At 42.0% G+C, this 16,376-nt stretch overlaps 2 protein-coding genes across 2 annotated transcripts; both read left to right on the top strand.

The window, feature by feature from the left end:
• The first annotated feature begins 6 nt into the window (after positions 1–6).
• Positions 7–4,957, top strand: KRT40 (keratin 40). Its single transcript, XM_019638590.1, has 7 exons — positions 7–456; positions 1,159–1,241; positions 1,514–1,670; positions 2,566–2,727; positions 2,807–2,932; positions 4,090–4,310; positions 4,830–4,957. Exons 1-7 carry the CDS (start codon positions 7–9, stop codon positions 4,927–4,929), a joined length of 1,299 nt encoding a protein of 432 aa, XP_019494135.1. The 3' UTR covers positions 4,930–4,957.
• A 3,578-nt stretch (positions 4,958–8,535) lies between these two features.
• Positions 8,536–16,018, top strand: KRT39 (keratin 39). Its single transcript, XM_019638592.1, has 7 exons — positions 8,536–9,000; positions 10,749–10,831; positions 11,568–11,724; positions 12,378–12,539; positions 12,654–12,779; positions 13,979–14,199; positions 15,757–16,018. The coding sequence occupies exons 1-7, from the start codon at positions 8,536–8,538 to the stop codon at positions 16,016–16,018; spliced, it is 1,476 nt and encodes a 491-aa protein (XP_019494137.1).
• Positions 16,019–16,376: the final 358 nt, after the last annotated feature.

Raw genomic sequence — 16,376 nt, 5'->3', positions numbered from 1 at the left:
AAAAGGATGACTTCTGACTGTTCGCCCACGTGCTGCTCTTCCGAGTCCTGTGCCAGGGTTTCCGATGGTGCCACTGCGTTAACCTGTTCCATGGAAACCACTTGTCTCCCTAGCAGCACCTGTGCTACCTCCAGATGCCAGACCCCTCGCTTCCTAGCCAGGGCTCACCTGCCGACAGGTTGCCTCACACCATGCTACCTCTCTGGGAGTTGCGATCTTCCGTGCTTGCTGGGGCACTGTGCTTGGTGTGAGGACGGGATGTTCAACAGCAGTGAGAAGGAGACGATGCAGTTCTTGAACGACAGACTCGCCAGCTACCTGGAGAAGGTGCGGGGCCTGGAGGAGACGAATGCAGCGCTGGAATGCCAGATCCGGGAACAATGTGAAGGGGACGTCCCACTGGTGTGCCCCGATTATCAGTGTTACTTCGACACCATTGAAGATCTCCAGCAAAAGGTCTGGTGTCTCACTCTCCTAATGCTCCGCCTTCCCAAACTGTGAATAGCTTTGTCTTTATACTAGAAGAGGCTGTCCTAGGACGGAAGCCTGGGAAAAGGGACTTCTGAGCGGTAATGCGATGTAGAGGAAAGGGCACTGGACTAAAAGTAGGGAAACAGCACTAACCCCAGTGCTGCCACTGACTATTAGGTGACCATAACAAGCTCACTCACCTCCAGACTACCTTTCTCACCTACAGAATGAGGGAAAACTGAGTTACAGCCAAAATTACTTCTGTAAGTAACACTGTACATCTATATTATTTTGAACATAAGATGAAAGGTCATCTTTTTAAACATATCATTTCACTTAGTGATCATTTTCTTTTCTTAATTGATAATTTTTATTATCATGGATGGGGATATAGTCATAATACAAACTACTTATGGAGAAAAGTTTAACTGAGTTCACCTGCCAAGGAATTCTGCAAAATGTCTTGGGTCATAAAAAAACTAAACCTTGTTATTTCTCTATTTTGTTTATAAACTGGCACTCCTTGTTTTTCACGAAGTGACATGGTTAATAAGAAAAGCAGGCTAAAACTACTTTATATTTTCTTACAAAGACTTTTAAAAGATAAATAATGGTATAGCTGTTAAAAGAATAAATATTTAGATTTCTCTCAAAGAACCATTTATTACTTAATAACTTACTTCCCAGATCTTGTGCACGAAGGCAGAGAATTCTAGACTTGCTATACAGCTTGACAACTGCAAACTGGCAGCCGATGACTTTAGAGCAAAGTAAGTTTAATGTAAATTTGAAAATAATTTATGGTTACGTCTCTCTCTCTCTCTCTCTCTCACACACACACACACACACACACACACACACACGCATGCCACAAATGTTCTCTATATAATATTGTTTAAGCTAAGAATGCTCACAAAGCTCAAACTGATTGTTATTCAGATGTAAATGAAATTACAATGTGTGACTTCCTTGAGTCCACCTGTGCCCCAGCACCTTGCACAGTGTCTAGCAAAGTAAGCATATGCCTCCCTTGCTATGAAAGGTACGAGTCTGAACTGTCCCTTCACCAACTGGTAGAGACTGACACCAACAGCCTGCGCAGGATCCTGGATGCGCTGACCCTGTGCAAGTCTGACCTGGAGGCCCAGGTGGAGTTTCTGAAGGAGGAGCTGCTCTGCCTCAAGAAGAATCATGAGCAGGTGAGGAACGTGCAAATCGCCGAAAGAATGTAAGACTGACAAATTAAACTGACAGATTTTGTGTGTGTATATAAATTGAACTTGGGTAAATGTTGCTAACGCTGGAACAAAATTACTCAAGGCACTATTGCTAGTCAGCCTGCTCATTCCAGTGTGTCTCTGAGTGCAGCTGGCCCCTAGCAATGGCCAGACAAAGGAACCAAACTCTTTACCGGCCATGGCTTTGGTAGAGGAGGTAACTCCACAAATGGCTTTCCCTGGAGGCTTTAGGCCATGCTTAACTCTAATCCACAAGGCAAGAAAATCAGCCTGATAAAAACAGACTGTGAAGGCCATTTCAAAAAAGACATAAAGACTCTTGCAATATTTGGACCAATATTTTTTAAATATTCTGCATCTATAAACTTTTTTTTTTTAAGCTAATAAGAGTTTATTTGAGCCAAACTGATGACAATTGCCGGGAAGCAAAATCTCAATAGATTGAGAAAATGCTCCATCTATAAACTTGTTTAAATCACACAGAATGAAGTATAGGATTATCCTATATTGATGAAGCTAAACAGTGAAAAACCGAATGCTGTAACAAAGCACATTTTCCCTTTGAACATCTGTTGATGATTGCAGCTAGCATTTACTGAGAGCTTACTATGTGCCAAAGACTTTTACAGGTGGTTTATGTGCGTATTAACTCATATATCTCACATGAACTCTGTGGAAAAGATAAAATTATTATACCCATTTTGCAGATGAAGAAACTGAGTGATAGAAGGAGATTCAACCTAGGCAATCTAAATCTATATCCCACACTTGTACTCACTACTCTAAAAAACAAAAATGGGATGTCAGTGGGATGACATCCACTCTGTGACATTCTTTACTTCATTGCCCCTTTCAGGAGGTCAGCGTGCTTCATGGTCAGCTTGGTGACCGACTCAGTGTGGAGCTAGACAGCGGCCCCACCATCGACCTCCACAGGGTCCTGGATGAGATGCGTTGTCAGTATGAGACGGTGCTCGCCAACAACCGCAGAGACGCGGAAGAGTGGTTCGCTGTTCAGGTCAGTCCCTGGAGCAGTGCAAAGACAGGCTTCCAGACTTCTGCCTTCTTTGCATCCTCTCATCATGCCTGTGTTTCAGACAGAGGAGCTAAATCAGCAACAGCTTTCCAGCGCAGAGCAGCTGCAGGGCTGCCAGACAGAGATCTTGGAACTGAAACGCACGGCCAACGCTCTGGAAATTGAGCTCCAAGCACAGCAAAACCTGGTGTGTAAGGGAAAAACAGCTCTGTTTGGTCACCAAAGAATCAGGCCCTAAGATACTATCCCCTCTTCCATGACCCAAAGGAGAGACCCACACAGCTCATGTGGCAGGAAGTCTGAATCTCCAATTTGCAAGAATTATATTTCCTTGCCTTTCCCAAGCACCAGCTAGGAGATGTCAACATCTTGTACTGTCCCAATAGGATGCCTGACCCTCCTCTTGGGCTTGAGTGGGAGCCTGTGGCAACCTCCAGAGACAGGGAGAGAGGGGAAAGGACAACATCAGAACAAGAGAAGAACGTCTAAGCCAAAGGCACTCAAGCATTCCAATGGGTTATAACTCTCTTTTGATCCAGGCCAATTTTCCAAGCTCACCATCATATTACAGAAACAAAGAATGGTAGTCACACTTTGCATTCTACCAAACTATCCCAAACTTTCCTAGAATCCATGCTTCCACCAGACCCTTCACTGCACCCCACTCTACCCAAGCAATAAGAATATTATGCGTTCAAGATTGCATTAACCAGTTCTAGTCAAATACCACTGCGTTTGTTCCACGTTAGGTCCTATAAAGAATATCTCGGTGAGTGTTCATCTTGTAAGAGGCACAATTTAAGCCTCACAATAACGTTATGGGGTAAACCCCTTTACTAATCTAACCTCATTATACAGATGAAGAAAACTGAGACTCGGATAGGTAACAAGGGGTGATGCAATTTTCAAGAAGCAAAAGTGGATGCTGAATTCCCGGTGGTTCAGGTCCAGAGCCTTTTCTCTTAGCCACACTCTACCACACCATCCTGCCCCAAGCCCACACTCAACGCTTCCTCTAAATGCTGTTGGTCCTCCCTAAGCCACACAAGTTAAGTTGGGATGGTCCTAGTGGTGGTAGTAATAACCAACACTTACATGGCCCTTAAAGCTTCTACAGGTACTGTGCTAAGTGCTTTACACATATTAACTCACTTCCTCCTTACAACCATCCTACAGGATAGTTACTCTGCCATGCCCACTTTTTACAGAATAAAACCAAGGCTCAGAGAAGCTAAGTAATTTCCCCAAAGTCACAGAGCTGGAAATGGGTAGATGGAGGTTTGGGAAACAGGCCATCTGGCCCGGAGACAATGCTGCACAGCCCTTTTGGTGCTCTTTCTGCAGACAGAATCTCTGGAGTGCACCGTGGCAGAAACTGAGGCCCAGTACAGCTCCCAGCTGGCCCAGATGCAGTGCCTGATCGACAACGTGGAGACCCAGCTGGCCGAGATCCGCTGTGACCTGGAGCGACAGAACCAGGAGTACCAGGTGCTGCTGGACACAAAGGCCCGGCTGGAGGGCGAGATCACCACATACCGGGGCCTGCTGGAGAGCGAGGACAGCAGGCAAGTACCACACCATTAGTCTCAAAATCAGCCCAAGTCACAAAGAGGCTTGTGGAATAGAAGCCTGTTTGCCCAAGATCTGGCCAAGGTCAAACCTCCTTAAGGTGTTAAAAGAGCTTCTATAAAGAGTAACGAAAAGACGTTGAGGCTAAACACATGACAACAGAAATGTTCAAAAATATTCCAAAGTTCTGAAGCAGAATAAGTATCATATACAACATTTCACATGGGGGGCGGTTGGTCTCCCTTTGCTCCTGTCTCCCATTAAAGGGAAATCGGGAACATGCCTAAGATGGTTATTTGCAAGGTGAAGAAAATACATAAAATTTTATTCAGCTGCCACTGCTGCAGGGAACGTGAACTGACAATGCTGGGTCTGGGGATGAAACAGGCTTAGGTCAAATGTTATTCTACAAAGACTGTCCTTCAGAGCATAATTTGCAGGGTAATCTTTGGCATGATTTTTTCTGAGGTGACATTTTATCCAGCTTTCCCTTGTTCAAAATGGATTTTCCACAGGCTTCCCTGTAACCCGTGTTCTACAACGAGTGTGTCAAGCAATACTTGCGAGCCGTGCTCGGCGTATGTACTTTGCACAGTGGAAAACTGCTGTGCATGAGTGCTACCAGCACAGTGGATGGCGGGATCGAAGCCATCAGTGTCCAAAAATGGAGAGGGAGCTTCTCTCAGGGGCATCCAAACTTGAAACTTGAAACTCAAGTCAAAAAGGCTTTCATATCCTAAAATTGTCCTTGATATATTTCTGCTTTATCATTTCCTCTTCTGCCTGCTTATTTGTGATAGTCTAGAAATCTGTAAAACTTTCTTGCTGATCTCCAAATAAAATGTGTTTCATTCCTGGAGCATGATAAATACAGCTCTGTGGCTTATTACTGTTGATATAATAACCATACGATGCCAAGGTAATTATTTAAACCCATGCCGATAGTTTGATTTTGCATAAACCCAGGCTGAAAATATTTTTTAACCCTCAAATACAAATAGATTAATCCATGCAAAATGTCAATATCATGGAAGATAGTTTGTATGTATCTTTTTGAAAGAAAACTTAGAAATAAAATATGATAAATTGTATTTTATTTTATTTTTAATTATAAAAAGTTGTATTTTATTTTATTTTTAATTATAAAAGTACTAGATTCCTTTGTTTTTCCTATTTGGCACATGAAGGGAGGGAAAAGCATTTATAATTCCATACCCTCAACATCCATTGTTAGTATTTTAGGAACTTCCAGTTGTGTTTCTTATAATAGGTTTTTCCATATAGTGGTAATCATAGTTACATATGCATATAGTTGTGTAACCTATTTTTTCACTATGTCATCCAAGCATTTTCAATACTAATAACCATATAAGATTGTCTTGTGACCATTATTTTGGTGGCTGCATAAAATACGTATGGTACATTGGTCTGCTATTGGACATTTAGGATACAAGAATAATTATTCTCACACATTTAAAAAGCAAAGTGGAGAATTTCCACTTCCAGAAAGATGAAGTAGAGATACATCTCCCCATTTCTCTTCCTAAGTATGACTCAAAATCCTGGAAATTACATATAAGACAAATATAAGAAGACTTTGAAAAGGGGGAGAAGAAGCCAAACCAACTAGAGTCCTTGGTATCCAAGAAAAAACATGGCCATGAGTTCCTCAGGCTTTCTTTTTGTCTCCTGGTTCTCATATTGGGAGCTGGAGAAACCAACAACCCAGAAACACCAGCAGGTGCAGACAGGACAAACGAAAAGATCCAAGAAGGAGAGAGTACAGGGAGATAAAGGGAGATAAGGTTTCTACACATCACTTGAGGTGATGAAATGTCAGTACTAATAGACTATGATTAGTTGTGTATATGTAAGGTAATACCTACAGCAGCTACTTAAAAAGCTATGCAAAGAAATCCTTTAAAATGCTACAGATGAATCAAAGTGGAATTGTAAAACATATTCACGTAAGCCACAGAAAGGCAGGAAAAAGAAAACAGAGAAATTAAAAAACAGGGGGAGCAAACAGAAAACAACAAAAAATAAAATGGCAACTTGAGCCCTACTGTATCAGTAATGACAACAACAGGAAATCATCTAAACACTCCAATTAAAGGACAGAGTGAATAAAAAATCATGACCCAACTATATGCTTTCTACAAAAAGCTTATTTCAAATATAATGATATAGGTAGGTTGAAAGTACAGGCTTTGAAAACAAAAAAATACACGATTATTTATAGTGGCTTTTTTTGTAATAGCCAAAAACTGGAAACAACAAAAATGTCTTCAAGATCTCAAGGCCATTATGCTGAGTGAAAACAGGCAATCTTGAAGGGTCATATACTATATGATTCTATTTACATGACATTCTTGAAATGACAAAATTATAGAGATGGAGAACAAATAAGCTATATATAGCATAAAGGTTTTTGTGATTGCTGGGTCACAGGGGATGTCCTTTGTCAGATAAATTGAGAATATTTTCACCCAGCATGTGGCTTGCCTTTTCGCTTTCCTAGTGGTATATCTTGATCAGCAAAAGATTTTAATTATAATGAAGTCTAATCAATTTTTTTATGATCAGTGTTCTCCATGCACTAGTAATCTTCACTTAAGCCCAAGATTATGAAGATAGTTATCCTTGTTTTCTTCTAAGAACTCTATACATGTAACCTTAGCACTGGAGTGCTTTTAATCCATCTTGAATTAAATTATATTTATTCCTAAATTTATTCCTTCATATTTTACATTTGTTGGTGCTATTGTAAGTTATGGGTTTTTTTCTTTACATAGCGTGACATAAATAACAATGGGTTCCCCAAAATACTCATGTCCTAATCCCAGAATCTTTTAATATGTTAGGCTACATGGCAAAGGGGAAATAAGGTTGCTAATCAGCTGACTTTAAAATAGGAGGATTATCCTAGGTGATATAAGTGGGACCAATACACTCACAAGGGACCTTAAATGTGGAGGAGGGAAGCAGAAGAGTCAGTGTCAGAGTGACGCATGTGAGAAAGACTTGACTGGCCATTGCTCGCTTTGAAGATGGAAGAGGGCCATGAGCCAAGGAATTCGGGCAGCCTTTAGAAGCTGAAAGAGGCAAGGAAAGTATTCTCTCCTAGAGCCCCCAGAAAGGATCAAGAACAAACAACTTTCTTAAGAAAACGCTGAGTAAGTATTCCTGAAAAGAGCACACATACCTTTCAACAGGTCATATTTAAACAGCAAATATAAACCAACACCATCACAAAGTTTTAGCTAATGTAATACCACATGCAAACACTGAGCACTAAACATGTTATTAAATGCGGGCTTTGGAAAACCCAAAAGGTAACTTGCCTCTTTTTTTTTTTTTTTTTTTTTTTTTTTAGCTGAGCCATCCTGCCACCTGTTGGCAGCTCAGCTCGGGCTGGGAATCAAACCGGCGACTACTCTTGCTCAGAGCTCACACTCTTGAGCGAGCTCTTAACCAACTGAGCCACTTGGCCGGCTAACTTGCCTCTTTAAGAACTTTCTTGTTAGTAATCAAACCCTGCCTGGAAAGCTAAATTAAGAATTCAGCAATTACCTTAAAAAGAGCCTTATTTAAGACTGACATTGTAATCCAGACTCACAATGAAAATGGGAAAACTATTGGGCAGGACACCACCAACCAAAAAAAAAAAAGGGGGGGAAATCAATCAGGTAGAACAAAATAAAATACTGACTTCCAAGTTCACACCAATAATTATTAGATATTAATAGTTTCCCTTTTCTAGAGAAGAAAGGAAAAAACAAATGGACTCATCCTGGCCAAGCTTAATGAAGAGGTCAACAAGGACTTAATGAACTCAGTATACTCACACCTACTTAATAATGGATGCTGTTAGAACTGTGACGACAGTTCCTTTTGAAGACATAATGTGAAGCTCTGAATCCAAGGACAAGTAGTAGTTGTGATGGGTAATAACTTAGTAACAGCCTAAATGCACATTTTTATGACACAGGTAACTCTGCTCAGGCAAGTAAAAAGCAGACTAATGAGATGTTCAGATGGGATTTGATATAAACATTAGAAAGGAAAACATCCTGCTTGCTCTGACACCACCTAGAGGAAAGGCTATATAAGCACTTCAGAGAGGAAAACGCCACAGAAGCCTTGGAATTTAGACTCAGTAGCATGAGCTTTGGATCAGGGGAACCACAGACTTTAAAATAAACCAAAGCTGGGCACACTATGGATACCAAGGGCCATACAACAACTACTTCTTCTTCAACGCCATGCCAAAGCTGCTCTAGGATTACAAATTTTAGGATCATCTCTTCTAACACCAGCTGCCAACATGGTGGTCTTGAAGCCAACAGCTGCCAATCAACTGGCCATGTTCTGAGAACTCTCCAGTCCCAGAGCTGCCAACCCACTCTTTGCTTTTGTCCTATGCCCATCTGCTTGATACACAACTTCAACGCCTGTCCCTCTCTGGACAGTGGCTGGTGTGGTGAAGGCATCAACAGTAACGAGAAATTGACCATGCAAATCTTGAATGACCGCCTTGCTAGCTACCTGGAAAAGGTGCGGATGCTGGAACGAGAGAACACGGAACTGGAGTGTAAAATCCAGGAAGAGTGTAACAAAGACCTCCCTGTCGTATGTCCAGATTACCTGTCCTACTTTGCTACCATTGAGGAGCTCCAGCAGAAGGTAAGATTCTTAGGAATCTGTATAATCATTGTGAACTTATGTTCTCTAAGCAATAGCCATTTGCTAAACTTTAATATTTTTAGTTCCTTTTATGCTGAAAAACTATTTTTTCAAATAAGAAAATCTCTTGAATGAAACTGTCATCTTCATGCAATATGCAGAGTTTTTATAGTTTTTCGTTTTCCAGAGATATACTCTGCTATTATTGTAACCAAAATCCCAGGACCAGAACACATTAACACCCCCTTTCTGTCATTCCTTTAACAAAAATAAGAAAACAGGGATCTGAGAAAATTAATTTTGTCTTAATAAGTTCCTAAATAGTTTAATTTTTAATCCACGTTTGCGACCATCACCACTTTTTCCCTCTTATGCTCATTTCATCATCTCCGAATTGTTGACATAGTTTCTTCCCACACCAAACCTAAGTTTCCCACCCAGAGTGATATGCTGCTGCTACACGTGTTGGATTTATTCTGTTTTAGTTGTTCAACAAATATTTACTGAGCACCAAAAACACTGCACCAGACATTATTCTAGGCTCTGAGAACATAGTGGTGAACTAAAAAAGTCCCTGCCCTCATGGCATTTACATTCTAACCCAGGGGTCTGCAAACTTTTGAGACAGAAGAGCCGCCAGGGGTCAGCAAACTGCGGCTCGCAGGCGTGTGGCTCTGAAGTAAAATTGAAAATGTAAATAAAACTATCATAGTTTTATTTAAAAATCTTTTAAAGGATATTATTCACATAGTGGTGATTATGTACAAATATATTATGGCTCTCTTGAATAATTTTTAAATTGTTGTGAGGGACAGGATTGGCTCTTCCAGGGGTCGGCAAACTTTTGAGACGGAACATATCCAAAGAGCCGCACGTGGCTTGCGAGCCTCAGTTTGCCGGCCCCTGTAGTGGATCATGATATGTTATGCAAATATAGCATGGGTTTTATAGTCTAATGGTAAAACATCTACAAAAGTTTTTATTGATATAATTTTTGCTGAACTTTTAGGACAATAACAAAAACTGACTTTCCAATGTTTCCCAGGCTTCCTAAGCATAGCTATGAAAAGCCTAACCATCTGACTTATTCCACTTAGCATAATAATCTCAAGATCCATCCATGTTGTTGCAAATGGCAGTATTTCATTTTTTCTTATGGCACAGTAGTAGTCCATTGTATATATATGTGTGTGTGTGTGTGTGTGTGTGTGTGTGTGTGTGTGTGTGTATATATATATATATATATATATATATATATATATATATCTTCTTTATCCAATCATGAGTTCACTCACATGTGGGATATAAAACTGAAGGCAAAAAAAAGGAACAAGACAAACAAACAAAACAAACAAAAACTCATAGACACAGACAACAGTTTAGTGGTTACCAGAGGATAAGGGGGAGGAGGGTGGTAGAAGAGGGTAAAGGGGGTCAAATATATGGTGATGGAAGGAGAACTGACTCTGGGTAGTGAACACATAATACAATATACAGATGATGTGTTATACAGTTGTACCCCCGAAACCTGTGTAGTTTTGTTGACCATTGTCACCCCAATAAATTTTAACTGAAAGAAAGAAAGAAAGAAAGAAAGAAAGAAAGAAAGAGAGAGAGAAAGAAAGAAAGAAAGAAAGAAAATGCCTAACTAGCCTTCCATTGTTAACTAAAACACACACCAGCCCCTTGGTTTTTGAGGAAGGAGCTTGGTGTTTGTCTCATTAGTGTCTCCAACTTCTTAATTCTAGATCTTGTGTACCAAGGCTGAGAATTCCAGACTGGTCTCACAAATTGACAACACCAAACTGGCTGCTGATGACTTGAGAGTCAAGTAAGGCCCCCAACACTGTCGTTCATGACAGAATTCACCCGGCATCTGATGCTAACCACTCTCAATATGATTGTCCCCAAGTCCACGAACCCCCTGCCCCCCCATACCATGTTGGCACTAACCCAAAAAAGACCCTCAAATTCAATAAAGGATTAAGATTAATAACCGCTCACGTGTATACAGTACCTGTAGTTACTAACATATAAACCCATCTGATTACCCGCCCAACAGTTCAGTAAAATAGGCAGGGCAAATATACTGTTACCCCATTTCAGGTGAGAAAACTGTGGTTTAATGAGGTTCAGTTACTTATGCAAAGGCATACAACTGGTACAAGACAGAGCCGAAACTTGGATGCAAGCTTTCTAAATCCTAATCCAATGCTCTTTGCACTTACACGGCATCGCCTCTAGGGGCAGAGGAAGGAGGATAAACTCCGTCATCTCAAGAGCAGCAGCGTATCGGGTTGTTGGAAAAGTCACGACGCGTTTTTGCAACGAAAAACAGAAAAAAAATACGTCGTGACTTTTCCGACAACCCAATAGCGTCACTCAGGCAAACTAATATAGGAATAATAAGTAAATGGTGATATTTATTAAACAGTTTCACCTCTAAAGAGAATAAAACCCACCAGAGAAATGAGAAGCCCAGAGGAAAATGCAGAGGGGAGTTCTGCTTGGCTTGATTTCTACCGTCTGTATTTTAACGTCTTTCATTTCATGTCTCATTTTGAAAGGTATGAAGCTGAGATGTCCCTGCGCCGGCTAGTGGAGGCAGATGTCAACGGCCTACAGCAGATCCTGAATGCACTGACCCTGGGCAAAGCGGACCTGGAGGCACGAGTCCAGTCTCTCAAGGAGGAGCTCCTTTGCCTCAGAAACAGCCATGAAGAGGTTAGAAAAAGTCCACGAGTCACTACAAGTAACATCAATTCCTTTGAGTTGGACTTGACAAAAGGTGTCCCTACTGGATACTACTCTGTTGTGTTTTTGGTTTGTTTTTTGGCCCCGATAATACCTACTGCTACTACCACTGGTTCAATGTGTTTCGAACCCATTGCCTGTAATACAGTATCTGAAGCCTCCATCGTCCTCTCCGGCTTTTCCAGGAGAGCGTAAAATTTTACCCAATGTTATTGTCCTCACTGGTTCCCCATCTTTTTGTAGGCGTCCCTACACAGACTTCTGCCCCTATTGGTAGACGTCAATCTTGGCATAAGCCCGTATTGGTGTCATAGAGACCAAGGCTGCTCATAAACTCCACCTCTATGCTGCTTCACCCATTACCCATCTTTGGAAGTGATCTAAATTCTTTAAATCTCTGATCTTGCTAGTAAATTCCTTTTAATGATGCATATATTTGAATACATACCTGAAATAGCCTTAAGTCATTTTAAAGCATCTGAATAGCACCTATGAATCACATATCCCTTTATTGTGGGCTATATTTCAGATGCAATTAAGCTAAATTATTGGCTAGACGGAAACAAGAACACAAGAAGGTCACCTGTTCACCAAGTGACTTCGCCCTCTTTTTCCTTCCATAGGAAATCAATTGCTTACAGAGCCAGCTTGGAGACAGACTCAACATTGAAGTGACTGCTGCCCCTTCTGTGGACCTAAACCGGGTTCTACAAGAAATGAGATGTCACTATGAGTCCATCATGGAGACAAACCGTGGAGATGTGGAACAATGGTTCAACATGCAGGTGGGCAGGGTGGAAAACGTCACAACTACCAAAGCCGACATTGCCTTTCCCGGGGCCCTTCAATCAAAGCTACATTTTCCTTCCTAATATCCATGGCCCTTGACTGTGTTTCAGATGGAGGAGCTGAACCAGCAGGTGGTGACCAGCTCTCAACAGCAGCAGTGCTGCCAGACGGAGATCATCGAGCTGAGACGAGCCATGAATGCTCTGGAGGTTGAACGACAGGCCCAGCACCGCATGGTACCCAGCAAACTGACCAAGCCTAGCACACCCGTGCTGGCAAAAGGCCCTGACACTTGTGGGTTGCAGTGATTCCCAAACTGCGCTCCTCTGTTTGTTAAAGGGTCTATGGCCAAAAAAGGATTCTGTAGTCAATAAGCCTGGGAAATGCTGAATTAAACCAAGGTGAAACAGGGAACCTTCCTGTGGCCCTTTCATAAGCTGATATACACCATGAGTCTCCAAGAAGGGAGTATATGGTATTCAGCATTCCAAAACTCACTTGACTGTAGATTCCTTTTTTAAAAAATACCTCCTGGCAATAATGATCCATGGAGTACACTTCGGAAACACTAAAAGAGCATTTTATTTTATGCGAACATTTTTACAAACTATCAAATTTATAAAATGGTCTTCTGAGGGAGGTGGCATCATTATTAAGCCAATTTTACAGAGGAGGCACAGAGAGCTAAGGTGATTTTTTTCCCAAGCCAAATCCAAGATAAGTTTCAACTCACCTGTTTTAGAAACGGAGGCACTGAGGTCCTAAGGCATTAAGTCACAAAAGAAATGAGTCTGAGCCAGAACTCAGGTTCCAGAGCTAGAATCGATTCCGCCTCATTGTACTGTTCCTCTGAAGAGTTTGTCACCAGCTACTCATGTGACTGTGGGCAGCCCATTAAACCTTCTGAACCTCAGTTTTCTTGTCTATAAGAATTGGGATTATCATGCAAATAACGGGTTATCGAAACCTAAAATTCCATTATCTATAAACTTACAGAATGATAGAGCAGGAAAGAACTTTAATCATCAAAGTTTCAACTCTCATATTTTATGTATAAAGTGAAGGAATTATTCATAGCTAAATGTTGCTCACTTCCTCTTAAAGGTACAAACTCTCACGAGGTGCCTGGTAATGGGTCATGCCTAGTTGTGAATATTTTTTTTCTCTCATAGGTAGGAAAGTGTGGTAGAAGCTTATCAAGTGATTAACAAAGAGGAAGACAAGTAAGCACTTAAAGGGAGGCAAAAAATAGAGGATAAAGGGAAGCAAGCTTTAGAATAGTTGGTAATTTTGATTTGGGATTCACTCGGTGAGGAGGTAATAAGAGGGCTTGGAAATTCATCAGTACCTGTCCCAAAGATACAGATCACAGGTGACCTGGGCTTAAAGGAGCCATCATTATATTAATGAATCCTATTTTCCTCCTCCACGGTAGAGGGACTCCCAGGAATGCATGCTGACAGAGACAGAGGCCCGCTACACAGCCCTGGTGGCCCAGATCCAGTGTCTGATCGATAACCTAGAGGCTCAGCTGGCAGAGATCCGATGTGCTCTGGAAAGGCAGAACCAAGAATACGAGATTCTGCTGGACGTCAAGTCCCGGCTGGAGTGTGAAATTGCCACATACCGCAGCCTGCTGGAGAGCTCAGATGGCAAGTACGTAAAATGAGAACAGCTCTATGAGAAAGAGGCGCACACACATGTATTGTACGACCATTGGCAGCCAGGGAACAAGTGCTTTGATCTTACCAGTGATGAGAGCTTTGGATGGAAGGGTCTGTACGCTCTCTCAAGCTGTGCCATTTGGAGACCTACAACCATAACCTCGTCCAGCTGAACTCAGTTGCTTTGAAGGGCCAGTGCACCAGATTAGTTCCTGATAGGTTTTTCAGCTTCTTAGAGTTTTAAAAATTACTAGGGATAAAAATGGTTTCCCCTGGGGCAGCCAGTTGGCTAAGGTGGTTAGAGCATGGGCTCCTAACACCAAGGTTGCTGGTTTGATTCCCACATGGGCCAGTGAGCTGTGCCCTCCACAACTAGACTGAATACAACTACTTGACTTGGAGCTGATGGGTCCTAGAAAAACACACTGTACCCCAATAAAGTTTAAAAAAAATGGTTTCCCCAAAGAGGAACATTCCCGGCGACCTACAGGTTTCCCCACTGAGATGGACATCTGAATTTTGTGAGACTGACCAGGACAACACTGCCCCCTTGGGAGGGACATTCTGCTCAGGCTGAAACCCCTAACCCTGTCCAACCACTTGTCCTGGATGCCAACAGCATCCTATACATAGGCGTGTTTAAGCGTTTTTTTAAAATAGAAGTTATAATGTTTTTAAATGATTAGCTAACCAACCCGTAAGGAACTGACCTAGAACATGGGTTATTTGATGCAACCCAGTCCAAACTAACACTCCAAAGACAAACTGAGTTACAATTGCTAAGGAGACCTCCCTCCCGCAAATAATCAGTGAACTCTGGTCATAGCATTCTTTTCGCTGACTTGTTCACATTATTCTAACACAATGGTAACCCATGCTACCACTTGGAGGAGCTACAATATACCAAAGGGCCTTGAATCATCAATGAAAGAGTTCTTACTATTAAATGCTTTCAGCTTCAATTCTCTAAAGACTATTTGTAGACACCTAGAAGGCCCTTTGGAGCTTCCTGATGAAGTGCTGGGAACTCTTCCATAGATGGGGTTCCGGCCACCCGTTGTGTTGTGACTAACTCTCTGACAAGAAAAATATCTGCTTAACTTCCTTTCCTCAGATAATAAGCTCCTCAACTTGTTCCTTATCACAGTTGACCCTGTGAGTTTATTTCCCATTATGTCCATCCTGCAAATGAAAAACTAAAGTCAGGAGGGTCGCCCGACTTATCCAAGGTCACCAGTTGGTAAATAACAGAGCTGGACTCCACCACAGTCTTTGACTCCTAGCATGGTGTTACATCTTCCATATGCTGTGGCTTGGACTGTCATGGCGGCAGACACAATCTAACGCTTTTAAACCTGGGATGCTGCTTTCCCATGAACCTGGTCTGATCCTTTTTCTTCCACTAACGACAGTACAAAGTGAATGAATAAGCATTTGGAAGTACTTGTTTTGAGTGGCCTGGGTTAAAAAATTAACCACCACCCCTTTTCTCCATAGCCATTGCTGCCTTCCCTCAACCACAGGTAAAATTCTGGTTGTTTTTTTCTAGGCTTCCCTGTAACCCGTGTGCCACCAAATGCCAGCCTTCCGCTTGCACATGCAGTAAGGCCAGAGCCATGAAAGGCACAGCCCCAGCGCACACCTCATCTTCAGACTCCCGTGGGCTACCCGAGCCCTGCATCGCCTACAGAGCCCTGCCCCCACTGCTGGTTAAAATCCGCACCATCACCAAGGAGATTAAGGATGGGAAAGTCATTTGTTCTCACGAGCATGTGCAGCCTTGCTTCATCATCCGAGCTGCCAAAGTCTAACATGCCAAGGTGATGAAAATGACCCTCACTCATGAAAAAGAGGCCAATACTTGCTTCTGCCAGAAAGGCTTGAGCACTCCTCAGTCCCTTCAGGTACCTAGCTTCTTACTACTACAGCGGGTCTCCATCAATAGAGCATCTTTCATTCTGCTCCTTCCCCGAGTCTCTGCTGCCACCGTGATAATAACCAACATGCTCTGGAAGCACATTTCACATGTATCTGAGGGACAAACACTGATTTGTAAGTGCCCAGGAAGGTGACCTACATTACTGCCCACGGGTGATGGGCAGGTTTCTCTTTTGTTTATTCAGGTCTTATTTACTTATGTTCCTCCTTAGAACCAGTCAGACAAGTTCT

Source organism: Hipposideros armiger, unplaced genomic scaffold, assembly GCF_001890085.2.
Source record: "Hipposideros armiger isolate ML-2016 unplaced genomic scaffold, ASM189008v1 scaffold_40, whole genome shotgun sequence".
Classification (NCBI taxonomy): domain Eukaryota; kingdom Metazoa; phylum Chordata; class Mammalia; order Chiroptera; family Hipposideridae; genus Hipposideros; species Hipposideros armiger.
Note: the sequence above shows the minus strand (reverse complement) of the source record. Positions and strands in the feature narration are given on the sequence as shown.

What these genes read in the sequence shown, in the direction of transcription:
- KRT40 (XM_019638590.1), top strand. Translation starts at nt 7, where the DNA reads ATGACTTCTGACTGTTCGCCCACGTGCTGCTCTTCCGAGTCCTGTGCC. An exon ending in TTGAAGATCTCCAGCAAAAG is followed by an intron (nt 457 to 1,158) that starts GTCTGGTGTCTC and finishes CTTACTTCCCAG; the next exon opens with ATCTTGTGCACGAAGGCAGA. An exon ending in AAGAGTGGTTCGCTGTTCAG is followed by an intron (nt 2,728 to 2,806) that starts GTCAGTCCCTGG and finishes CCTGTGTTTCAG; the next exon opens with ACAGAGGAGCTAAATCAGCA.
- KRT39 (XM_019638592.1), top strand. Translation starts at nt 8,536, where the DNA reads ATGGATACCAAGGGCCATACAACAACTACTTCTTCTTCAACGCCATGC. An exon ending in AACAATGGTTCAACATGCAG is followed by an intron (nt 12,540 to 12,653) that starts GTGGGCAGGGTG and finishes ACTGTGTTTCAG; the next exon opens with ATGGAGGAGCTGAACCAGCA. An exon ending in CTGGAGAGCTCAGATGGCAA is followed by an intron (nt 14,200 to 15,756) that starts GTACGTAAAATG and finishes GTTTTTTTCTAG; the next exon opens with GCTTCCCTGTAACCCGTGTG.